This window comes from Apium graveolens, chromosome 5, assembly GCF_009905375.1.
Source record: "Apium graveolens cultivar Ventura chromosome 5, ASM990537v1, whole genome shotgun sequence".
Classification (NCBI taxonomy): domain Eukaryota; kingdom Viridiplantae; phylum Streptophyta; class Magnoliopsida; order Apiales; family Apiaceae; genus Apium; species Apium graveolens.
In genome coordinates, this window is record NC_133651.1 from 40,513,547 (window position 1) to 40,540,692 (window position 27,146).

Below are 27,146 nucleotides of genomic sequence, written 5' to 3' on the forward strand. Positions count from 1 at the left end.
GCACAGGTTTTATACTAGTTATGTTATAATTCATGAGACATATATATGAAAAAGAAACTACAATGTCTATTATAAAATATAATTATTTATTTATTTTTTTAAAAAAAATCTTCAAAATAAAAATATAATGTTAAAATTTTTACAAAAAATGAAACTTTTTAAAATAAAGTATGAAACTAAGCTTTATTGAAAAAAAAATATAAAAAAATAAGCGGGACGGAAGGAACAATACCTTTCGTCCTATTGTTAATATTTTGATGAGACACGTGTATTAATTAAAGAAATAGACAAAAGGTGAGCAAGTTTGTTGAATTTATTGAAATATGTAAATTGAAAAATATTAATAATTGGATGAAAAAATCCAAAAAAAAAAGTTGTTAAACAGTCCGCTAAAACGGAGGAGAGAATATAATTTCGATAGCATTTCTACCATAGATCGAATTGGAAAATGTTCACACCGAATTCAAAAAATTTCAACTATCAAATTTACCACATTAATATTTTAGAGACCCTTAATATTCGGGGAAATGTTATTAACTGTCGATCTTGAACTTAGGTGGGAAATTAATTTTACGTACAATATTTAATTTTTGGTAACCGGACTACACTTCATGAATTAAACGCAGCCAAATAATACATATGAATCTGGCAAAAAAAATAAATAATAATAATAATAATACATATGAAAGGGGAAATAATACACCTGTTTCCATTATACAGGGGAACAGTCTATCTCTTAACACAGCCCGTCACGTATTTTATGAGTATAAATAATTCGGCCCTAAGAACATTTGCAGCTTATGACCATTTCATGGGCCTACTGACTGAAGAAGAAGTTGCTAGACCACATTCTCCACATCAATAAAAAGTGAAAAGTGCTTGGAGTTGAATTCGACGTTTAAATGAATTCAGTTGGTAAAATTATATAGGCATTATGAATATTTTGCATCAAAATAACTTGTTAGCACATGACTTATGCTCACAGTGTATACATCAGACTTCTTCCGTTCACGCTTTGGATTTATGGTTAATTTCATAATCGCTATAAATATGTGTTCAGTTATCTCTGTGTGTGGCATGAACACCCCCAATTACTAACATACACTAACGATAAACAGAGAATCGAGTACTATGGACTACCAACATTCTACAAAAAATTACAGTTCTCCATTTGTCTTTTGGCTCAAAGTGAATAGAATTGTGAATATAGATAGTTCCTAATCATGTAATATTCCTCTGACAAGGGACCTTCAATCACAATTTGTTGAATAGTAGCACCACCACCCTACAAAAACAAAATTTTCATGTAATGGTGAAATGATTAGCAATTTGTGTAAAGTAAGCTTTTCGAGGTAGAAATATAGCAATGCTAAAAGTTCTCTCACCTTCTGACTTGCATCTCCAACTTTTCGCAGTGTCACATGCTCCCCACATCTCATCGCCCCAACACCGGCAAATTCCACCTGAAAAGAATAATGTCAGGTATCAAGCAATTTGCAACTTCCACAACTATTCCATTCCTAATGGGCAGTGCATACTAAGAGCTTTCAGAAAAGGGACTTATTCAAATGTTAATTATTCAATTTAACGATAAGCTATATTATTGTTTAAGTGTACCTGGATACCCTTGCTTTCAAGGAACTGCTTAAAATCTGGCATTTTAATATCTCCAACAAGAACTGATTTATGTGGAGGTGCAGGGGTAGAAAGAGGAAGCAAAGACAACATGTCATTCTCTGTCTTTCCTACTTCAGCATCAACCCAGGCTATCTCGTAATCCCCAAGCTGTCATTTGGGACAAATTTGGTACAGTAAGCATTCCAATCTTTAAACATAATCTTTTTTTTGTTAATTTTCTGAACACAATTTTAAAACATTTTTTCATGTGTGCAAATCTGCGTCCACATGTCTATACACTATTTAGTGACAACTCACAATCAAATTTAGATACCGACTGGAAATATGTAAAACCAATTTTATGGGAGCATCTATAGTTGCAAATCATACATTTTGATTTGCATGTCCTACCATAAATGTTAGATTCGTACTTCAGAAAACCCCCTACAGACATCAAACTTACATTCCATGCATGAGTTGCGACAATTTAATTAGATTAGATGTTCACCTATTTTCTAATATATTAATAAAATATTAATTTTATATATATATAAACTAGATGCAACATTCTCATATATTAACATCATTGGAGATCAACTCATTCTCCAAGTCCCTCCAGTTCTCCCTTCTCCAATTTTGTCACACAGTCCAATAAAGGAGGTTGATTTTCGGAAACACTTCCACCTCCGCTTCCACTTTCAGCATATCCAGTAGGACCAGTACCCCTACTTCCATGGTGAGAGTCCATTGATAAAGAAGAAGAGTGTTATATATTTGTATGTATATATGAAGAGTGTGTGTATATAAAGTCTTTAGAAGCGGCCGAGGTTAGGGTTTTCTATGTTTTATTTAATTGGGGACGGGTATATTCGTCATTTTAGTCAAGGAAATGTCCCCAATATCAACCCACCGTCCCCAGATTTTGGGGACGTCCCCAGCTGTCCCCACGGCGTCCCCGTCCCCGAGACATCCCAAAACTGCGGTACTACACCTAGTAGGTGTCCCTGTGCAACATAGACTAGCCTAATAGTCCTTGTTACAAATAAAACTCGAATTTCCACAGAAAATAGCAAGAAGACATGCCTGGCAGTAAACAAAGTAAATCAATTGCACAGAAATGTCAATTTACACAGAGCATCTTCAGATAGATATGATCCCATTCTTCCCCGCCTAGCTGTAGGTTTCCAACTATTGCCGCTTCACAGTATATTTAAGAATTTGGAGAAGTACCATAACTATGAAGCAAATATCGAAATTCTGGCCGCGGACCTAGTCTTTACCCTTATTCATTGCAACTATTTAATAATAAGACCATCTACAAATGTTTGAGCTCATACATGCGAGTACAACTTCTACTAACAAATTGTAAACCATGTGAAACTGAAAAATATATGTAAAAAAATGACTGGTGATTACATCTCCATACGAAATTCATGTGTCACAAGGGCTCGAATGATAATTGTTGGGACAAAGTTATAACTTATCAAAGTCACTTGATTAGTATATTAGTAATATGATTGTAACTTGTAAGAAATAAAAAAGGAGAATACTGCATACCCAGCAGAAAAAAAACATGCGGGTCCAGTTAGTGAATTTAATAAGCAAAATCATAGGCAGATGCGACAAAGGCACAAAGCTGAAATAGATCCCAGCCAATATATGCAGAAACTCACCTTCTTAAAACGCACGTTGCTCATTAATTTTTCAGAAAGTTGAACCTGTACATCAGACCAACAGTTACAAATTTACCCAGGTACTAAGTAAATGTTTTGCAGACAGATTGTTCATTTGATACCTTATATGCACATAGATCAGATGTGACATCAATTGTTTCATCGATCTGGGGAGCATATACATAAGGGCAGACATGTTTCAAACAGTACTGCTTTAGATGCTCTGTGGCCTCTGCTGATCCGTGCACCAAAACCTTACAAACAGAAAACGATTAAAACATTATTATACTTATCCTTCCTACTGCAACTAAGTAACCTGTGATGGGCTGTAGAAATTAGACAACGATTGAGGAAGTCATTAAGGACAAGCCAACAGATCAATATCTTTTATCAAATGTAAAATGGAAGTACAAAAAGTATAAGATAATAAGAAAGATATCACATGCTTCATTAGACAATCAGTAAATAACATAATCTTTACTATAATTACAAAATAACAGTACATAAGACTCATTATGCATACAAGCTTCAGCGGAGCAACATGGCCTAGAATGGATTTAACAGAGCGGCCATCGGAACGCCCTTCAAAATCCATGTAACTCAATGAGGACTTGACTTGGACCTGAAATAGAGAACACATTTGAAAAAACTTAATCATTACCTTTGCAACTTACAGTAATTGACTTGAAAAGAATATCACCACCAAAAATATTTGAACAAGAAATTGGAAACTAATTACTGCATCGTAGTTTATCTTCTTTTCATGGACATTAAATGGCAGAAATCGTTATTGCATCTAATTTTGTAAATACATGGTATGTTCCATTTTGTTCGATTTCCTTTTTCTATTTATATTTGTATTATGCTACACTAGACATATATAACATAATTAAATAATCTGTAGAATATATGAACTCAATAGTTATTCGACTACATTTTTAAAGACAATTAAATGCTACGCAACATAATTGTATACAGAATCTATTATTACATAATTTAACCATTAAAACTACCTATTTCATATTGTAAGATTCTAGGTATCCATATATTTGTCTGTAGTACTAAATAGGATTTCTAGATCCATGCATCATATAATTTAATATAATATAATATAAGATGAACAGATACAGCCTAGTGGTAAAGGTGCACCCTTCCCATGCCCAGGTTGTAGGTTCATATCCTCATCCCCCAGTCCCTTCAAAAAGTATGTGTACCTATCAAAACAAGTGTGTGTGTGTGTGTGAACAAATGTGTGTGTATGCGTGTGAACATAGGCATTGCATTGTGGCAACCCTTACTATGGTCATGGTGCTGAAGAATAATATGACAGAAAAGGGACTTACTGTAAGTTCAGAAGAGACGACTTTCGACGGCTTCATGTCCAGTATTAAACTAGCAGCACCTTCATCAAATTTTCCATCAAGATCTCCATCAACCTAACGGGAGAACAACAATGTGAGACATACAGACTGCAACATAACTACACTCCTTATATTAATGACCACATGTCCACATGAAGTAACATATCTCATGAACATACAATATGCAAAGTGAACTAATCCATCTTATCCAAAAAGCGATTATATATAAGTATAGATGTATTTCAGAATGGTAATCATATATACATATGAGTATATCCCATTAAAATACGATCGAATCAAAACGAATATTATGCTGCTAACAAATTCTAAGGCACCCCAATCTTGTTGCTCTAGGATATACTTGGCAAAAAACTTATCAGCCGGTGTCAAGTTCCAATCAGTGTATTTTGTATTCTTGTTCAAACATATCCTAGATTTTACTGAGTAATAAAATTATAGAAAAATGAGAAGCAAGAATAAACTATTTACTAGAACTTTATATTGGAAGTTGACTTACTGCCATGGATGCATGTTCCATGTCTTCTTCCTTGATTACATAATCATCTGGATTGATGACTTCACCAAAATCATCCCATTCAGAGGAATTTTCATAAAATGGGAACATAGGGGCAACACTAGTAGAAGGTGAAACAAATCCATCTATTAATATGTCTCGATAAGCATTACCACTTGGAAAAGCAGCTGAAAGTAATATATATTCATTATTAGACAGATTATAATATGAAATAAGGATTGCAGTTCTGATATGGGTCAGTAATTATATCCAGATACTTGTACTTCGGCAATCAGCCTATGCATATACGATTGAAATATTTAAGTAAAAGGTCACCACAATATACAAATGCTACAACACTGGGGACTGACACTGATGACTGACTGATGCTATATGATATTCCAAGAAGCAATGGACATTATGAGATTGAAATAATAACCATGTGGAAGAAAATGAATTTCATTTTAAGGCTATTTGGCATGTTAAAGGTTCAATCGACTTGCGCAGTTATTTTACAAATAATACGAGATAACAATCCAAGCAAAGCACAAAAAAAGTGCATATCAATTGATAATTTCTAATAAGGTGTGGTCACACGTTATATAAATAAAACTTCTACTTTTAGTTTAATTACCAAGTAAAAGCAAATTATGAACACCAAAATTTAATGTGGAAAACCACGTCCCAACTAGTATTATTAACCAAAACGACTATCAACAATAAAAGCAGTTAAATTCGCCTTAAGCAAACGGTTCATCCTTAAGCAAATTCAGTGACTATGTTTTTCAATAGATAATACTTAAAAAAGTGTAATCAAAATATCAAGAAATCACATGTACCATCAGATTCCACATGACTGGAGTTACCGTCAACGGCCATTGGATCGCCCACAGGTATGTCAGCCCCAACAGCCGCTTTTGATTCTTCCTCCTTGATGAGAGTAGCTTTTAATGCTTCTTCTTTTTTAATTCGCTCCTGCTCTTCCTCGTAAGCAGCTAACTCTTCACCAACCAAAGGAACCCTCTTGGACAAGGTAACTTTGACAGCTTTAGGGGGTGGATCTGACTGAAGCATTCGAGCGAGTGTGCCAAACTACATGCATTAAATGGAACATTTTAATATATTTCTACAGGATAGAATAAAAGAACACCGAACTTAATCTTATAGTTGAACATGCTACTAATACAGTACTATTGTAATTTTTCACAGTAAGAGAGGGTAAGTTTAACACTTTTTAGACTAATGCAAACAAAATAATGAATTTGGTTAACTGGTAAATTTAAGTGCCTTTCAGAAAACGGTTTTTGGATAAAGTTTTAAAAGGAAAAAGAATGCTTAAATACTATCAAGTTATAAATAACAAAGAAAGGTCCAGAAAATATGAAGAAATTCTGAGTTAAAGCATTCACATAAACAACTTTAGAGAAGAAGCTGTATTCATTTTGTTTGTAATGAGAATTTGTTCATTTTGTAGACTACAGTCAAGCTCCAAGTTATATGATGGTCAAGCATATGTTTAAACATATGATTCGGCAAAATGGCATGCATGAAGATGCAAGTCAGATGCTTAAGATAAATGCAAAGCAACATTCTAGAGTTCACCTGGCCTCGCTCGGTAAAAAGAACAAGATTCTTCACATCAGCTGCCCACTCAATGAATATGTCATGTGAAAACCCAGCTTCCAAACTGGCCATGGATGACAGAACAACCTAAATAAGATTTATAGTCAATTTCAACTTAAAAGAATTAATTAGAATTATATCAACCTTTTCAAGATAGACAGGGATTCCAACCTTTGGACCATCTGGAACATTTTCGAGTTCAGCCTTACTAATTAAAAGTTTTACATGCCTGAAAATTTGTATACATAATACATCCGGTTATTAGGATAATTACTGCAGCACACAAACTGAGGATGAGAAACAGATTACATTGCACAATAGTAACTACAAACAATAGCATTTTTTCACTCTTTATCTTTTATACAACTGATGGTCAGAGAAACACCCAGCAAAAGAATCAAATAAAGAGATGCCATATGACGTACTGCTATAAATTATTTTTTGAAAATTTTATGCACTCATTTACGACGATAATAAAGTTCAAGGGTATCTTACTTCAGAAGAAAGGAGTTGTCACGAGAGTTCTCAAAAGATTTTGCTATTGAATCGCTCATCCACTCAAGAAAACTCTTGACATAATCAATCGTGCTCGAGGATACATTTGTGAGAAAGTAGATAGGATAGGTCAAGTGAAGTTGTCCCCAGCACTACAGATACCAAAAAGTGGTTTAGAATATTAGCATTAGATACTGATATTTGATCATAGTCCTGCAAACTGACCTGTTCCAGTATCAAAATCAACTCCAATATCCGACCAGCTGTATCCACAGGCAGTAGTACACTCCCATCCCCTTTGAGAGTCCTTAGAATGGTATCTGCAAAAATAACCATTCTTTTATTTTGCATATTTTCCATGTATATAGTAAACGAGTTTCAGGCAAATCTGAAGAGATATCAAATTCAGGAACAGGTGATATGTTCTTTTTCCTAGTATAAGATTAAAATCAGGTCCCCACTATGATTAAGGAAAAGGGTAAATTACCTATAAATTCTTGGTCTCTTTGACGTCTAGCAGGCTGACTATTCAAAGCATTATAAGCATCAGTAATAAGAACAGCGGGCCGAACAAATGATTCTAGAACAGTTCCATTTAAGTGCCTGATGAACATGACGACTGTAAGAGAGCACTTTCCTTTCAGAAATTTATAATAGGATAAGCGCATTGACAGGGTACCTTTCTTTGCGATGATTAAAGTCAACAGCATATATGACATCTTCACCATCTTTTGTTATCTTCCAGATAGTCCCTCCTAACAGACGGCCAGCTTCATGAGGAGAAATTACAATTCCTTCTCCTTTGCCTAGCATGTCTCACAATAATACTTAAATTAAAGCAAGGAACAAATTTAATATTAAAACTGAAAAGATAGTGCTCATCAAAAAACTTCTTCTTTAAAAAATATAAGCAGAGGGAAGAGAAGGAAGTTAATAGTAATTCCGAGAATAGAGAGCTATAATCTTTTGATCATCTGCATTAATACTTGGAGTAAATCTGTTGATACTTTTACGTACATAGCATAATTGACTAAGAATATAGAAATTAAATCTTTTGGTTATTTGCATCAATACTAAGAGTTATAAGATCATCTGTAGAGTCCCCATATTTGGTCCACATTTTTTACTGTGATCATGGTATTAGTGTTGACTAGGATTGATCAGCGGCAATGTATTCCATTTATATTTTATATCTACTAATTAAGATGAGGAAACAAGAATGTTACTAGATCTAATTATAAGTTAGAGCACTAGTCGGGTTTTGCCTAATGGTATTGTGTACCATGCAAAGACGGTGTGAGGACGAAAGGTTCGGGGGCAAACAAAACTTGATAAGATGCATAGATCTTGTACATTATAATTGTAAGAATCTCGTTAATTACAAATATACTCTAGTTCTATATTTCAATTCATCATTTTTTTGGAATAATCAATTTATTAAGCCAGTAATAAACTATGCACACACACATGACACATGTAAACATATATGAGGGGCAAGAAATTTAACAATTTACAGAATTCTACATCTAGAATACAGGAACTATATAAACAAATGCAAAGTTATTATATTTTAAAAAAATTATGAATGTTCCCGGCTTCAAAGTGCCAGACGACCCTGCACCCACCCCTAGTTCCACCCCTGATACCATGGGCACATCATGTCTACGACACAAAAAAATAAAAGTTTCACTAAATTCTTCTTCTTATGTCTCTTCAGTAAAAACAATAGGACGTAACAGAAGTAGCCTTACAAGGGTTTAAGTTAGTGCAGAAATAGAAATTTGAAAATTGACAATGGGCTTAAACCTAATGTAGAAAAACATATTATGAAAATGACATCAATGCCTACCGGACATATGATGATTCTGGGAGTAGGCCAGTGCTGTCACATTTTGAAAAGCAGAATCAACATCATCCAGTGTGAATAAGTCAAACTCCGATACTTGCTGCAGCAACAGGATTAAATAAAGATGTCAATAAGTAACATGCATGAAAGAAGAAAGATAAAAAAGGTCAAATATCAACAGCAAGTGTGCTCATAAAGTGAAAGAATAACTGAATGGTCTAACCGTTTGCTGTAAGTGTAACACTAGGCTTTCATAGGACCAATAAGTTAACTTATAGGTACATGCATCATTATATACATAAGTAATGTAGTACAACATACTCCCTCTATCCCATGATATACGTCCTAATTATCTTCTTAAAAAATTCACGCATTTCCACGCATATAAATAACATAGTTGTAGATATTATTTTGTCTAAATTTTTGTTTTGTAAAATACATTTTTTTTTATACAGAAAAATAAAATGAGAAAATGAAGTCCGTTTATATGTCTTATATATACATGGAAAACTTGAAAAAAAATTAGGACGTTTAAATTGGGGATGGTTATATGCTTATACGACTACATGTTCTGAATATCACTGACTACTAGTTTGTACGAACAATAACAAACAGCAGTCATAATTACCAAGCACTTGACTGCTACACTACTATAGATCAATCCACAACGTTACATTACAAACAGAAATAACCATCAAAAGCATTTGAAAAAAAAAATATTCACCTTCCGCGAAAAATAATGATCATACAAAGTAAGCAACCCTAATCTATGCACAGGAATAGTCGAAAAAACAGGAGCAGAAAGTCCAAGCTGTTTCATAGCATAAGGCAAAGCTCCCAAATGTAACGTATCTGAATGTGACAGCAATACCGCATCCACACTCGCCGCAACCCTAACAAAAGAAACACCATTTCACATCACAAATCAATCCTAATCCCTAATCGAAAACAATTATTCCAAACTCTTAACAAACAACATTGTAAACAAATTATTGCCACCGTGTATTTCTAAAACTACTCTCACTCCACAGAAAGTCGAGATAAACCGGAGATATAATATATACACTAATTCCAAGTCTAAAAAACAATAGTTCCGCGCTCTTAAAAAACAACAATGTAGACAAATTATTGGCATGTGAGTTAAAATTTAAAACTAAAACTGTTCTAACTGACAGCAAGTGGATATAAATTGGGGGAACTAACCTAAAACTAATTCTGAGTCGAAAACAAATGTCCGGCACTCTTAAATATTGCAATGTGTATAAAATTAAAAGTGTTCAATGTCGGAAAATAAATGGCACGTGGATTAAAACTAAAACTGTTCTCACTTGAGATACTAAAACTAATTTGGAGTTGAAAACAATTGTTGGGCACTATTAAATATTGCAATGTGTATTGAAATAAAAAAAAAAAAAACAGTTCTCGCGAGAAATACCGGGAGAGAGGGTCGAGAAGAGAGGGATCGAAGTGGTCGGTCCAGCCGCAATCTAAGAGGAAGTTGAAGCCGTCGATAGAGACGAGATAAGAGAGTGGATTCTCGTTGTAGACGCCGCAGAGTGGCGTCACTTGCACTGATGTTCCCATTGCGCCTTTCTCCTTTCTCTTGAGATTTGGGGGAGAAAGAGGGTTTTAGCTGAGACCAAGAGGTAGGAGGATGTGAATGGGTCGGGTTTTCTTCGGGTTGGTTTTGAAATTGTTTTCAATTTTTAGGTCTCCGCCCGCTATGGCCTCTGGACTGCTCAGTCTTTCAAGATGGACGTTTTTCGAATTCTTTTTTTTTCCTGAAAAGAAAACGTTTTTCGAATTCATTCAAATATTTTTGTTTTTTATTGTTTTTAATTCGGACACACTCCAATAACATGTTTCGAAAATGATACGACAATTTTATTTTTATTTCTCTTAATAAATTAATATATTCCTAAATTTTGCTAGCAAACAAAAAACCAAATTACACTAAATACTCTCTCATCCAATAAAAATTATACTACTCTCTGTCCATTTTGGTAAATATATTTTCATGGATAGTCCAATTTTAAATGGGTTACCCATGTCCCATTTTGCATATAAAACTATAGACCAATGGATTATCCATCTATTACCCATACTAACACTAAATTAGATATATTTTGAATTTTAAACATCTTATCTAAGAAATTGATAATTTTTAAAAAGACTAAGGACTTTTTGTCCGCGCTACGCGCACTCCAAATTTTTTCAATTTTGAATTTTTTTCTCGAAATTTGTAATTTTAATAACATATATAAACGGTTATCTTCTAGTTTTATTTAATTTTTTTATTACAATTATTTAGGTTCCGTTTATTTTGAAATATAAAATTAATATTATAGCTTAACGTTAAATCTCAGTATTTTATTTTAGTTTTCTTTCTCTCACATTTTAACCAATTAAAAGTCTCTTAACTCATATTTTAACATTTCTCTTTTACGTTTTTAGTAGTCAATATTTTAATAATTTGTACAACAAAGCTGAGTAAATATTTTTTTTAATTAAATACTTTTTAAAAAAATCCAGTAAATATTACATAACATACAATTTATTGCAATATTTTATTTTAAAATCAAAATAATACAAAAACCCACTTATATTAAAACATAATATATAACACTATTTTATAAAAATCATTTTTTTAAAAATTATAAAAAAGGAGAAAATATCAAAAGAATTAAAAAACCCAAACAACCCAAATAAGTTGACTTTGGGATATGTTAAACTCCTGTCTTAAAAGAAACCCACATAAAATCAAAGTCATGTCTTAAAAGAAGCCCAGATAAGAAAACTACCATGACTTTGGGATTCTCAACTTCTTCAAGCAAAAAGTAACTTTTTTTCACCAAGGAGACAACACTCTCGATAGAATCAAAATCTTTCTCTAAAATGGAGGTATGAATCGACTCTTTGTCTATAGTTTATCTTGCTTTCATACAGTATATATATGCAATGGAACCATGAATCAGTGTTAGAACTTGAGATTATATTGCTTGATTGATAGAGTTTTAAAGTATACACACCTTAACTTAATCGATTAATGTTATATAGAATTTAAGAACATTACTTGCTCAAATTCATGTAATTCTCAAGTTTTGTATCCTATACATGTAGTGTTCTTGTAAAATCTTTGATTTGTATCTCATGCATATAATATCTAAGTAAAATAACGTGCTTTATATTGATTGGAACAAATTTTTTATGTAATTACATATGAAGAAAGGATCCGTTCTAGAGCGAAGAATGTCAAATTCAATTTAGGTAAAAATTTAACCTAGAATGTATATACCGCATTTATTTAGGTACATTAACATAATACCAACTGTACAGATAATGAAGAGAGTATATGTAGTTTTCTGGCAGCAAATGTAGAAGTCTCTTATTTTAGGCACTTTGTAAGTGTATATTTTACAGTGTTAATTTATATAGTGTCAATTTTATGTTTATTTTTAAATGTATTTGATTTAATGGTACTTGATCAGAGAGTGCCAGAGGAATTTAAAAGTGTTTGTGGTGGAAGAATTCCAACTGGCTTGAAGATATATTGTAAAACACATAAATGGCGTGCTCGATATGATTCAGAAATCGGAAAAATATGTGGTCTTGCTCGCTTTATGGAGTTTTATGGAATTACGATATATAATCTTGTTTTATTTGATTATCATGGAGATGGGGTCTTTAATGTCAAGATATATAAGGAAGTTAAACACCCGACGATAGAACCAAATGAGTGGATGTTAAATAAACCGGAATGGAAAGACGAAGAATTCATGGTTGTCTATGGAAACATTCGGTTTCAGAAATATGTTATTATGTTAGTTTATGATGGTTTCCTGAACAAAACTGAAGCTTACCGTATTAGCGTAAATAGTGCAGACTTGCAAGGTGATGGGATTGATCTGGTAAGATTTATTTGTAATTGTTTTCCATATCAGGTCGCATTCATACTTTAATACCAGTGTGTATATGCTGGATACCTGAACAAATTTTTGCATATATGACAGACAATGAAGTCAGGAACAGAGAATTTCTACAAAAACTTCAAACATGGAAACTCTGTCAGTCTGAGGTTCACCACTAAGGAATGGAAATGTGAGGTGGAGAGGGTTGGAGGCCATTGCAGATTTGGGAAAGGCTGGTCTGATTTTGTATCAGACATAGGACTTGGAATTGATGATTCTATAGTGATGTACATGATGCATAATGATATAGAAAATGTGAACAATGTGAATGTTTGCATTTATAAACATGATGTTTATGAGAAAGATCTTGATAGAGGTAATGTGATAAATTAACTACTTTAAATTCTATATTTAAATTGATTTAATTACGGACATTCTACAATATTACAAACTTATAAATTATTTTATTTTTTGTGGCAGGAAACTTGTTTGCGTCAAAATCATTTCTGAAAATCGTCTCTAAAGATACGCTGACATGTGGAGGTTTTGTAAATAGTTTTTTATGTGATTTAATCAAAAAGACTGTATATATAATAGAGTCTATATATTTGTGTGTTTGTTTTGTGTTTGTGTTTTTATGTGCAACCTGTAAACATTGCATTGTTTATTGTTTTTTCCAAGGTTGTACCAAGTTTGGTGCGGTACAAATACAGTGAAAAGCTCATGAAAATAATGAAAATCTCGCTTGAAGGGCATGAATCTTTCGTTTCATACAACTCGGCAAATGGATATTTTTACTGCCTTGGATATGTGCTAATGATATTTTATTTGTGCGAAAGAGATACACTTTTATTTACAATGGATGATAGTGATATCATTTCAGCAAGGATATTTCAGGAAGATGGATTAGAGATTGATTATTTGAAAAGGCGTATTAGAGGAAAAGAGATGATTGGAAAAGATTGGTTTCTACAGGTTCATTTGGATTCAGGTGAAGGTATGTCACTTATCAATGTCTTAAAATCTTTATGATTTTAAATTTATACTTATTGGACATATGTTTCTTAATTACATATTTTATAGATATGGAGATTGAACATAAATTTGATGACGGAGAAAAAGGAAAAGGTCTTTTAATGAAAGAAGCATATGAGATCAATCCATTGCAGGAATTTTGTAGTTGGTTGCCACTAATAAAGGATGCAAATATTCCTAAATCAAATTTGAAATTGAAGCAGAAGGAGAAGATGGTATGTAATCATATCAATTCATATTAATAGAATCAAGTTAAATGGTTTTTTAAATTTAGAAATAATTATCTTTTGTTCCTGTAATTATTAGGTGGATATTTCTGTATCCAAGCTTCCATAGTTTATTGTGATTCTTAAATCCGGTAACTATGTATAAAATGTAGTGGTAAGTTTTTTATTTAATATTGTACAAATTTAACATATTAATTTTGCTATAATCTATAGATTGCTGCAAGTATGGTTTCCTAATGAGTTTTCTAAAATTTAACTGATTTATACAGAAATTACCAGAGAGGTTGGCTACAACATTTGCCTGCGTGATGCCAAAAAAAGTTTGGTTTCGGTTACCAAATGGTCGTCAATTTGATGTCAAGTATTCACAGGGAGACCACAGTTTTGTAAAGCTTACATGGTTCTTGAAAGAAGTTAGCAGGTATTCAGCTACAATTTTGATTTTCAAGCATGAGGACCTGGGACAATTTGTGGTCTGTGCACTAAATCCTGATGCAATTGAAGTAGATTATACTTCTGCAAGACTCGCTTCCCGGTCGCATTTATCTTCTAGAGATAAATGCACATTTATACAAAGTTTTTACTTATTTGTTTTGAGAGAGAATTTTAATTTTCATTATTCATTATGACTAAAATTGGATAATGATATTTAATTTATAGATACAATAAGTGGAATTGATTGCAAGTTCATGGTATTTGGTATTGGCGATGCAGTAGACTCTGGAGTAATAGTAAGCTTTAAATTGCCTAATCATTATTTTCCCGCACTATGACCAGTATCTCTTTTTTGTAGCAATACTAACTTTTAAACCTAGCGATACTTATGATGCTTGTGACAGACCACCACAAAAGTTTCACACCTCTTTTGGACAATTAATACCTGTCAAAGTACAGTTGATGTTAAAGAATGGAATGATATACAATTGTCAGTACTCTGAATCTACTGGGAAGATTTCTGATCTACTGGAGTTAGTCAATGACAAAATGTTCGAGAGGAAGGATTTTATGTTGCTTACCTACAGAGGATTTGGGAAGTTTGACACTGTCATTTTTGATAGTTTAAAAATTGAAAAATTACCTGTCAGATGTTCATCAAGAAATGGTAATACTTTAAGTACTGCATATCATTTAATTTGTCTGGTAATTAGGATACCAAATATTAGTCATATAATATTCTTGTTAAAATGTTAAGACTTATTGAAGCAATGCACTCATTCGCTAATAATGGAGAAGCTATTTATGAATATATTCATCTTAATACATTTTCTTAATTGTCTGCAGATGTTAATGAAGAGCTTGAAGGTGGAATTGCGGAAATAGAATAGATTGTTGACATGAATATTAAAGAAGAGGTTGATGCTGCTGCAGAAATTCCTGAAGCAGGAATGCAGGAAGAAGAAGTAATCTCTGATATGGATATTGAAGGAGCAGCAGAAGATGTTGTAGAAGAGGGTGTAATTGATGAGGAAAATGATCAAGTAATGGCGATGCAGTTCACCGCAACGCAGACAACTTCAAATGTAAACAACACATGTCATGGAGCGGTATTCTTACACTAATCCTTCAATTTACCTACAATATTTTCACAAATACAATATAAAGTTCACTTGTGTTGTGGCTAATTAATTCAAAAATGATATTTTTTTGCAGTATATCCCAACAGCTATACGGCCAAATGGTAGGAGATGGATAAATGGTGAAAATATAACCTTGAGGAGGGGGCTTGTCACACCCCCAACTTAAATAGCAAAATAAATATAGCTATTACATCATTTTAATGAAGAATACACAACCAAAATCCAAGATCTTACAGTTTAGGGTTTGGAACAGCCCAACACTACCAACTATTACTTCTGATTACAAATATCGAGTCCTCACACAACTATTATTACTTATTCTACCTGAGCTCGAACATAAGCATCAGCATCACAAGTCTTACGGACAGTCTGCTTGAATCTAACCATAGCTGCTAGCTGTAATATCAGGGTAAAGCAAGAAGTGAGCCAAATGCTCAACAAGTGTTAACAGTACGACACAAAACATAAATTGAGATATAATTTTAAGAATGATAATGGAAAGACATAACCAAAGGTAACGAGAGATAAAAACTATGTGAGATGGCATCATTTTGCTTGCATCAAAACAATTTTAAAATCTTGTCTTAATCAAAATCATTTTATGACGCTACGGATTACAGCCGGTGATCAGCTGCGAAGTAATCCCGAACCTCGCTGGGTTCTAAAACATTATTGGGAATCCCTATGCAACTTTTAAGCCTAATATAAGTGCGGAAATGACTCGCGTCTCAGTCCAGATCCACCATTCAAAGAAAACATTTATCCCCCTTTGGGACTGAAAACCCACATTTTATTTATTTCAAAAGCTGATGCCGAATTGTAACAAAATCTCTTTTAACAGTAAATATTTTTATTAAGGAATTATAGATCAACTCGAAACACGGGAAACAAGGTACTGAATATCAGAGCCATGATTCACAAAACTATTCTCTATTCAAGTAATTGAATGGTTTTCATATATCAAAGATTGGACAAGAGGATTTAGTGAGGCTAATGGATAATATGAAGGGTAATGCCAATTTGGGCTCAAAGCAATGGTTTCTCATCAAGGTTCAAGTGCTGGATCATTAAGAATGTAAGCTTCATGAATACTAAGGGTTTTAAGGTATGAAGAAATGATTTTTAGCTCAGGGTATATCAGAATTGTCAAGCTTTAGGATAAGAAAGAGGGTATCAATCAATGAGGAATCAAGCTGGTAAGTATCTGACTAGCAGAATTCAAAGTAAGGTTCTATAGGGGTTCAAGTATCAGGATGAGATATCAATACATAGGAAACATCAACATGTTAATCAAGAGGATCAATCAAGAAATATATCAACTCTTCATTTTATCATGACATTAAACTATCATGAAAGACTTTTGAACTACTTGCAATACGTACTTGAGGGTTCATGTCATCTCTATGTAACTCAAAGATAAACAAAATATACGCTTGATTTAAATATATCAAAATGACTCAGGATAATTGCATCGATATATATATATATGAACTGTTTATAGTAAATACAAAGGTCAAGTTGAATCACTTGCCTTGAGATAGGCTGGTCTGGTCTGACTGGTAGGAGCAACAACTGGAGCTTCACTCGACTTTTATGGCAAGTTTTCCCTCGTCTCGAGATCCTACATAAATAATAATAATCCTCATTATAATATATTCTCACCAACTTAACCTATTTACCACTCGAAATTAAACACGGATGGCACTTAGGCCTATATGCACTTAATTTATATTCACTTTTAAATTACAATTACACACACATAGCCACATATTCACATATCATATATTAACACCAAATAACACCATATATACCATAATGCAACACTAGGCTTGGATGATCTCGACTCACCACTTAAGTCACTTGGTCGCTAAACTAGACAAGGTCTTCAAATTTCGGCTTCCTAACTCGATGTGCCTTTCCTAAATTATCCAAAACCTATTGACCCTCACTTGTGCCTTTTGCTCTACTGACCTTATACTATCTTACAACTATGGTGGTCGACCTAATACTCACTTCTAAGTGTTCTAAAACTATGTGATAAGTGATAGTGCTCACTGGTGCAAATTTCAGAATGACAACTATGGTTTCTTGAGTACATTAGACACTCTTAAACTACAAGTTTTCCTTCAAAACTTTTACACAAGACTCTCCTGACCTAAGAGCATCTCACAAACTTGATGTGGCTCAAGGGCCTGGCTTGGGCCTTCTTGGGCCTAAGCTAAAAGTCCAAGGTTCCCCTGCTTTTCTGGGCAGGAAATGCCCTGACTTGAATTAACTTGTGACACATGGTTCTAGCTCATATCCTATGAACTATGGTTGGAAAAACTTCTCTGACATACCCTCTAACTAAGGCCCAATTGGGCCTAATGAGGGCCTACCCATGACATGGTCAAATCTCCCTATTTCTAAGTTGCAACAAAACTGTCCCCTGCTGGACAGATTTTGTGATTCTACTTGTGCACCTAATCAAATGACATGCAAACCTCCAAACAACTCCTAAAACCTTTTATATACTCCCAATACTAACTTCTGGTAGCTTGGGCCTCAAAGTGCACACCAATGACATGGTCAAAACTCACTCTAAACCTCAGGGTGCTATACTATTTTTCTGCAGAAACTATAACTCTCATTTTCCAAGGTTTTGACTTGACAAACTCAACTAACAACAACTCAATACTTAAACCAAGACTTATACATGGTAATCTACTGAACTAACTCCCTTATTCTCAAAATAAAATTGGGTGAGATCATCCATGCCCAAAAATAATAACATGCAACCAAATATATAACATGCAACTCATGGAAAGCACATAACAAGATTTCGGCTAGGTATAAAGTTTTAAATGCTTGCAAAATCGACTTGCACCTAATACTCATCCTTAATAATCATGAAATATAACTTCTTTTAAGTATTAATAAGAAATTTATCATGAAAACAATCTATTTTAAGCACATATATTTCGAATTTATAGATTTTTAAACATAACTACATGATTTCGAAAAGAGTAGCATGCAAAATATGGTTGATCATCATTTTAATGTCTTAAAACTAACATGCATGGCTAAACATAAATATATAATGAAATTTCATTAGCATGCAAAGGATTTTAAAGCATGATATCTCCATAAAACACTTAGTTAGCACATATACATAATATATCTCATAGAGAGCTCTTGAATTCACAAGAATCAAGAGTTTCTCTTTGGAGATCACATAAGAACTACACATGCATCCATTGAACTTCAACTTCCAAGTCACAAAACACTTGGAAAGTATATAAGATGAATGTAGGTAAAAGATTTACACTTGGGAAGATGAAGAATGAATTGAAAAATGGAAGGGGGTGGGGAATTGGCCTTCGGCCGAGAGCAATGTGGGAGGGGGAGGAGAGAAAATTTGTGGGGTGTTGGAGTGTGGAATGAGAATGACTTCTTCCACTTTGATTTCTTTGTTTTATGCTATTTGGTTTACAAATGATGAGTGGAAGTGAGAACTTACAAAAATGTCCCTTGGTTAAAGTTAGGCCATTTTGCATGCAAGGCTAAGGTAGTAATTTGGTAATAATCAAATGAGTTAGTGGGGTTGGAAAAGTCTTGTTTACCCTTTGAGAGAATAGAAGGGTGATTTGCATGCATGGTCTCTTATGTAATTTGATAAATATGACAACTAAAATTTATAATGATTTATTTTTATAAAATAAAATATAAGTTCAAAAATTATAAAATTTATATCATAAAATAACTTGGATTTTTAGAGACTTTATAAAATCATTTTCAAAATTTGTGAACAAAATACCTTTTAAAAGAAAATTTTTCCAAAGCTTAAAATATTCCTTATAAATCAAAAATAAAGAAATTAAATAAACTCTTGCTTTGAAAAATCATATACTACACAAAGCAAATTTATAATACAGAAACTTTCACTCACACTAGCGTACAATCATTGAATATATTTTCATTTGACTTTAATATTATACCCAATCCACAAATAATATTACATAAAATGCCGGTCGTAACATCCTCTCCCCCTTAAGGGATTCTGTCCCCAGAATCTAAGAGAAAAGATGAGGATGCCGGGAACGCATATCAGACTCTAACTCCCAAGTCGACTCTTCGACCTTAGGGTTCTTCCAAAGTACTTTTACTAACTTTACTGACTTATTTCTAAGACTCTTTACTTGCCAGTCGAGTATTTTAACCGGTTGCTCCACAAATGACAGGTCTGCCTGAATTTCTACAGGTTCATATTCTGTCACATGGCTAGCGTTAGGATTGTACTTCTTAAGCAACGACACATGGAACACATTATGCACATGCCGATACTGAGGTGGTAAGGCCAACTCATAGGCTACCTTTCCCACTTGACTCAAAATCTCAAAAGGACCTATGTATCTAGGTGCTAACTTCCCTTTCTTGCCAAATCTTATCAACCCTTTTCTAGGTGACACCTTCAGCAACACAGCTTCGCCAATTTGGAATTGAACGTCCTTACGCGCTGGATCCGCATACTTCCTCTGTCTATCTTGAGCAGCAAGCAACCTTTTCTGAATTAACTTGACCGAGTCATGCAACTGTTGTACCAAATCCGAGCCGAGAATTCTTCCTTCTCCTACTTCATCCCAACTTGTTGGTGATCTACACTTTCGCCCGTACAAAGCTTCGTATGGTGGCATGCCGATACTGGAATAATAGCTGTTGTTGTAAGAGAATTCAATCAACGGCAAATGGTCGTCCCAACTTCCTGCAAAATCGATTGCACAACTGCGCAACATATCTTCAATTGTTTGAATTGTCCTTTCACTCTGGCCATCAGTCTGCGGGTGGTACGCCGTGCTCATATTCAACTTCGTGCCAAGACATTCCTGAAATTGCTTCCAGAATCTCGAGTTAAATCGGGGATCTCTGTCTGAAACTATTGATACGGGTACTCCATGCCTTAGTACGATTTCGCGCACATACAGATGAACCATCTTGTCCAGTGACGACTTCTCATTTATTGGAAGGAAATGCGCCGACTTCGTAAGACGGTCAACTATAACCCATATTGCGTCATGTCCGGATTTCGTTCGCGGTAGTCCTACTATAAAGTCCATAGCGATATTTTCCCATTTCCATTCTGGAATCTTCAGGGGCTGAATTAATCTGCTTGGTCGTTGATGTTCTGCCTTTACTTTCTGACAAGTATAGCACTTCGCAACCCATTCTGCCATGTCTCGCTTCATATTTGGCCACCAAAAGTTCTTCTTTAAGTTTCGATATATCTTGGTGCTTCCCGGGTGGATTGAAAATTTCGAATTGTGGGCTTCATGGAGGATCTCATTCTTTAATTCAGGTACATGGGGAATCCATATTCTGGATGAAAACCTTAGTATCTCTTGCTCATCCCTTTGAGTATTAATCTCCTCTCCAGATAACTGTTTCTTCTCTTTTTCCATTACTTCCTCTTGACACTTCTTTATCTTTTCCACTAGTGTTGGCTGAAAGGTCATTGCACGATATACTTCCTCGACTTTTCCATAAGCACAAAGTTCCAATTCCAATTTTTCGATTTCTTCAGTTAACTCTTTTGATGTTATCATCATATTCAATCTCTCCTTCCTACTCAGAGCATCGGCCACTACGTTCGCCTTTCCAGGATGGTAATTTATCGAGCAGTCATAGTCCTTGATCAGTTCCAGCCATCTCCTCTGCCTCATATTGAGCTCTTTCTGAATAAAAATGTACTTTAAACTCTTATGATCCGTGTAGATTTCACACTTCTCTCCATAGAGGTAATGTCTCCAGATCTTGAGTGCGAACACTATGGCGGCTAGTTCCAAGTCATGCGTCGGGTACTTTAACTCATGCGGCTTCAACTGTCTTGACGCATATGCGATCACTTTACTGTGTTGCATCAACACACAACCCAAACCCTTATGTGAAGCGTCGCTGAATATTACAAAATTCCCTTGATCATCTGGAAGTACCAACACCGGAGCTGTTACCAACTTCTGCTTCAACTCTTGAAAGCTATCTTCACATTCTGCACTCCATTCAAACTTTTGATTCTTTCTGGTTAACTTGGTCAATGGCGTGGCGATCTTCGAGAAATCCTTGACGAATCTTCTATAATATCCGGCCAATCCTAGAAAACTTCGCACTTCCGTAGGAGTCTTTGGCCTCTCCCAACTCATAACTGCCTCAATCTTTGCCGGATCCACTTTAACTCCCTCATTTCAAATAACATGTCCCAAAAATTGAACTTCCTTTAACCAAAACTCACATTTGGTGAACTTGGCATACAACTTCTCTTGTCGGAGTATCTCCAAGGCCATCCAGAGGTGCTGCTTATGTTCTTCTTCCGACTTAGAATAAATAAGGATGTTATCAATGAATACCACAACAAATTTTTCCAAATACTTCTTAAATACCCGATTCATCAGATCCATAAATGCGGCCGGAGCGTTGGTCAATCCAAACGGTATTACTAGGAATTCATAATGCCCATATCTGGTCCTGAATGCGGTCTTAGGAATATCTTCTTCTTTGATCTTTAATTGATGGTATCCCGATCTCAAATCAATCTTTGAAAAGCATTTTGCTCCCTTCAACTGATCAAAAAGGTCATTTATCCTTGGTAGCGGATATCGGTTCTTGATCGTCACCTTATTCAACTCCCGGTAATCTATGCATAGACGCATACTCCCATCTTTCTTCTTTACAAACAGAACAGGTGCTCCCCATGGCGACGTACTTGGTCGTATCACTCCTTTATCCAATAATTCTTGTAGCTGGCTCGCCAACTATTTCATTTCTGCTGGTGCCATCCTATATGGGGCCTTTGAAACTGGTTCCATGCCTGGAGCAAGGTTGATCTCGAACTCAATTTTTCGATCTGGTGGTAAGCCTGGTAGTTCGTCAGGAAACACATCGGGGAACTCACTAACTACAGGGATATCTTCCATGTTGAGGCTGCCTCTCTCTGAATCCACTACATATGCTAGGAACGACTCACAACCTTTTCTAAGCAACTTCTTAGCCTGAACGATTGTAAGAAATAGTTGCTCTTGCCTCTGCCCCTTAAATACTACCTTCTCTCCACTCTTCGTCTTTAAATACACTCTCTTGGTCTTACAATTTATCTGAGTGCTATTCTCTCCTAACCAATCCATTCCTAAAATTATGTCAAACTCTCCCAACTTGAAGAGTATCAAGTCGGCTGAAAACTTATATCCCGAAATATCAATCTCACACTTTGGACAAAATTGATTCACAGGAATCTTCTCTTGGTTCGCAATTACCACATTTACTACCTCACTCATAACTATTTTATCACATTGGAGCTTATCAACAAAAGATTCTGATATGAAAGATCTTGTTGCTCCCGAATCAATCAATACTTTAGCTTTGACATTATTGAGTAAAAGTGTACCTGCTATCACCTCCGAATTCTGAACAGCATCTTTCATCTTTAAATCAAATGTCCTTGTTGTTGCTTGTGGGGTTGGTGTAGGTGGCGGAGGTAATGCCAATACCTCAGCTGGCACGCTTGTACTTGTACTTGCCACGTTCATCAGAGCTTTGACTGGTCCTGTTGCCTTACACTCCCTAGCCATGTGTCCAGTCTTCCCACACTTGTAGCACGTAACTCCTGGCTTCGGCATCTTGCACTCATTTGCCAAATGTCCCTTCTGATTGCACCTATAACAGGTCATGCTCAGCTTATTGCATACCCCGGGGTGCCTTCTTCCACAGTGCTTGCATTCCGGTCTCTGGAACCTGTTTTCTCCAACTTGCCCTTGACTTGCCTGGTTGTTCCCTTTTGATTCTTGCCTTTTGCCCAAATTTCCCTTCTTTTGAAAATTTCCTCCCTTCTGAAAACCAATCCTCTTTACATTCCGATCTTGCGAACTTCCAGCTTCAGACTTTTCTCCATAAAATGGAACCTTCCTCTTCTTGTTATCCCTCTCTTTCCTTGACTGCATCCCATTATTCTCAATCAGAGCAGCTTTCTGTACTACTCCCGCATAAGTTTCAAGCTCAAACATAGCCACCCTATCTCTGATCCAAGGCTCCAATCCTTGCTGAAATTTCTTTGCTTTTTCCTCCTCAGTGCTGGTATACTTTGTCACAAACCTTGACAACTCAGTGAACTTCTTCTCATACTCCAATACAGTCATGTTCCCTTGCTTCAAGTCAAGAAATTTTAGCTCCATCTGATTCTGCATGTACTTAGGGTAATACTTGTCCAGAAATAACTTTTTAAATCTCTCCCAAGAAACCTGCTGAGTGACTTCCATAGCCTTTACTGATTCCCACCAATAGATAACTTCTCCCTTCAAGAAGTAAGTAGCATATGGCGTCTTCTGATCGTCTCCTAACTGTACCAACTCAAAAGCCCTTTCCATCTCCTTGATCCATGTGTTAGCTATCACTGGATCAGTGGTATCATGAAATACAGGTGGATTCACATTCTGAAAAGCCTTGAAAGTGACAATTTGTCTAGGTGGTACTGGTGGTTCAGGTGGTTGGTGTGGCTCACGGTTATCTTGGTTTTCAATTCGTTGTTGAAGGGTTAGTTGTTGTTGAGCTATAGCATTGGTTTGTTGTTGCAAGTTTCCAGTAGTCGAAGAATATTTGGGTCTGTGGTGAAGGTGGTTGTTGGGTTCTTCTTTTTGGGAGGCATGATCCTGAAATAAGAGTTGTGTCAAAACATATATGAATGATAAAATGATTCGAGGGTATCACATGGCATTCTCATTTTCATATGGGGTCAAGTTTCCAAATTAAGCAGATATGATGATAAAAACATAAAATAACAGTAGGAAGCAAATGGAACAATAGCACATAATTATTGAAATTTTAAAGGTCACAGTACATAGGATTGGGACATAGTCTGATTCTAGGAATAACAGGCTTATTTAAAGGAAAAACGGAAACAACTGGGGATTTCATAGAGTCTGATAGTACAACAACATGAAAGGTAAATGGAAAGAACTAAGGCTCCACTCCATCTGAACGGGGCTTGGTAGTCTTTTCCTCTCGAAGCGTCTTCACAATGCTCTGGAGCTCATCCGCCACCATCTGAATGACATACTGGCTGGTACGGTCTCGGTGCGCTGGCATCTCCTCAAGCTTAGTGTTGACGTACTGAACCAAGGTCTCAAGTCTCGCAGTCATCTGCTCCTTGGGCTTCCCTTCGTAGTTTCGGCTGTCCGGATACACGTTCTTCAGTCGGTCTATCAGTCGGTCGTACTTGCCCTGAAGCATGTCGAACTCGCGCCTCAACTCAGCATAAACAGAGAAAGCAATAGTGTCGTCCGACCCAGAGGATGACGAGGAATGCGCGCTTTGCTGACAACCAATAAGGGGAGTATTAATATTAATTTACTTAACCTACTCTCTCGCATAATATCTATAACCTACATACAAATCCTATAACCTATTTGGGCTGTCCAGGGACTCTAAACCGTAGCTCTGATACCAAAACCTGTCACACCCCCAACTTAAATAGCAAAATAAATATAGCTATTACATCATTTTAATGAAGAATACACAACCAAAATCCAAGATCTTACAGTTTAGGGTTTGGAACAGCCCAACACTACCAACTATTACATCTGATTACAAATACCGAGTCCTCACACAACTATTATTACTTATTCTACCTGAGCTCGAACATAAGCATCAACATCACAAGTCTTACGGGCAGTCTGCTTGAATCTAACCATAGCTGCTAGCTGTAATATCAGGGTAAAGCAAGAAGTGAGGCAAATGCTCAACAAGTGCTAACAGTACGACATAAAACATAAATTGAGATATAATTTTAAGAATGATAATGGAAAGACATAACCAAAGGTAACGAGAGATAAAAACTATGTGAGATGGCATCATTTTGCTTGCATCAAAACAATTTTAAAATCTTGTCTTAATCAAAATCATTTTATGACGCTATGGATTACAGCCGGTGATCAGCTGCGAAGTAATCCCGAACCTCGCTGGGTTCTAAAACATTATTGGGAATCCCTAGGCAACTTTTAAGCCTAATATAAGTGCGGAAAGGACTCACGTCTCAGTCCAGATCCACCATTCAAAGAAAACATTTATCCCCCTTTGGGACTGAAAACCCACATTTTATTTATTTCAAAAGCTGATGCCGAATTGTAACAAAATCTCTTTTAACAGTAAATATTTTTATTAAGGAATTATAGATCAACTCGAAACACGGGAAACAACGTACTGAATATCAGAGCCATGATTCACAAAACTATTCTCTATTCAAGTAATTGAATGGTTTTCATATATCAAAGATTGGACAAGAGGATTTAGTGAGGCTAATGGATAATATGAAGGGTAATGCCAATTTGGGCTCAAAGCAATGGTTTCTCATCAAGGTTCAAGTGCTGGATCATTAAGAATGTAAGCTTCATGAATACTAAGGGTGTTAAGGTATGAAGAAATGATTTTTAGCTCAGGGTATATCAGAATTGTCAAGCTTTAGGATAAGAAAGAGGGTATCAATCAATGAGGAATCAAGCTGGTAAGTATCTGACTAGCAGAATTCAAAGTAAGGTTCTATAGGGGTTCAAGTATCAGGATGAGATATCAATACATAGGAAACATCAACATGTTAATCAAGAGGATCAATCAAGAAATATATCAACTCTTTATTTTATCATGGCATTAAACTATCATGAAAGACTTTTGAACTACTTACAATACGTACTTGAGGGTTCATGGCATCTCTATGTAACTCAAAGATAAATAAAAGATACGCTTGATTTAAATATATCAAAATGACTCAGGATAATTGCATCGATATATATATATATGAACTGTTTATAGTAAATACGAAGGTCAAGTTGAATCACTTGCCTTGAGATAGGCTGGTCTGGTCTGACTGGTAGGAGCAACAACTGGAGCTTCACTCGACTTTTATGGCAAGTTTTCCCTCGTCTCGAGATCCTACATAAATAATAATAATCCTCATTATAATATATTCTCACCAACTTAACCTATTTACCACTCAAAATTAAACACGGATGACACTTAGGCCTATATGCACTTAATTTATATTCACTTTTAAATTACAATTGCACACACATAGCCACATATTCACATATCATATATTAACACCAAATAACACCATATATACCATAATGCAACACTAGGCTTGGATGATCTCGACTCACCACTTAAGTCACTTGGTCGCTAAACTAGACAAGGTCTTCAAATTTCGGCTTCCTAACTCGATGTGCCTTTCCTAAATTATCCAAAACCTATTGACCCTC

The 27,146-nt window shown here is 35.1% G+C and overlaps 1 protein-coding gene across 2 annotated transcripts; it reads right to left on the reverse strand.

Annotated features, from left to right (window-relative positions):
• Nucleotides 1–989: 989 nt before the first annotated feature.
• Nucleotides 990–10,896, reverse strand: LOC141723880 (cleavage and polyadenylation specificity factor subunit 2). 2 transcript variants are annotated; one of them, XM_074525818.1, is made up of 18 exons: nucleotides 10,565–10,896; nucleotides 9,854–10,022; nucleotides 9,133–9,229; nucleotides 7,963–8,089; nucleotides 7,771–7,886; nucleotides 7,509–7,603; nucleotides 7,284–7,435; nucleotides 6,960–7,017; nucleotides 6,768–6,875; nucleotides 6,032–6,257; nucleotides 5,169–5,353; nucleotides 4,634–4,726; nucleotides 3,814–3,912; nucleotides 3,413–3,544; nucleotides 3,291–3,335; nucleotides 1,618–1,785; nucleotides 1,386–1,463; nucleotides 990–1,285 (listed from the first exon to the last, which is right to left on the reverse strand). In XM_074525818.1, the coding sequence occupies exons 1-18, from the start codon at nucleotides 10,711–10,713 to the stop codon at nucleotides 1,184–1,186; spliced, it is 2,199 nt and encodes a 732-aa protein (XP_074381919.1). In that variant the 5' UTR covers nucleotides 10,714–10,896; the 3' UTR covers nucleotides 990–1,183. The 2 variants fall into 2 exon arrangements, with proteins under 2 accessions (XP_074381919.1, XP_074381918.1); XM_074525817.1 differs by having other exon boundaries at nucleotides 6,005–6,257; nucleotides 10,565–10,894.
• Nucleotides 10,897–27,146: the final 16,250 nt, after the last annotated feature.

What these genes read in the sequence shown, in the direction of transcription:
- LOC141723880 (XM_074525817.1), bottom strand. Translation starts at nt 10,713, where the DNA reads ATGGGAACATCAGTGCAAGTGACGCCACTCTGCGGCGTCTACAACGAG. An exon ending in CCAGAATCATCATATGTCCG is followed by an intron (nt 8,090 to 9,132) that starts GTAGGCATTGAT and finishes GAGACATGCTAG; the next exon opens with GCAAAGGAGAAGGAATTGTA. An exon ending in GCAACGTGCGTTTTAAGAAG is followed by an intron (nt 1,786 to 3,290) that starts GTGAGTTTCTGC and finishes CCCAAATGACAG; the next exon opens with CTTGGGGATTACGAGATAGC.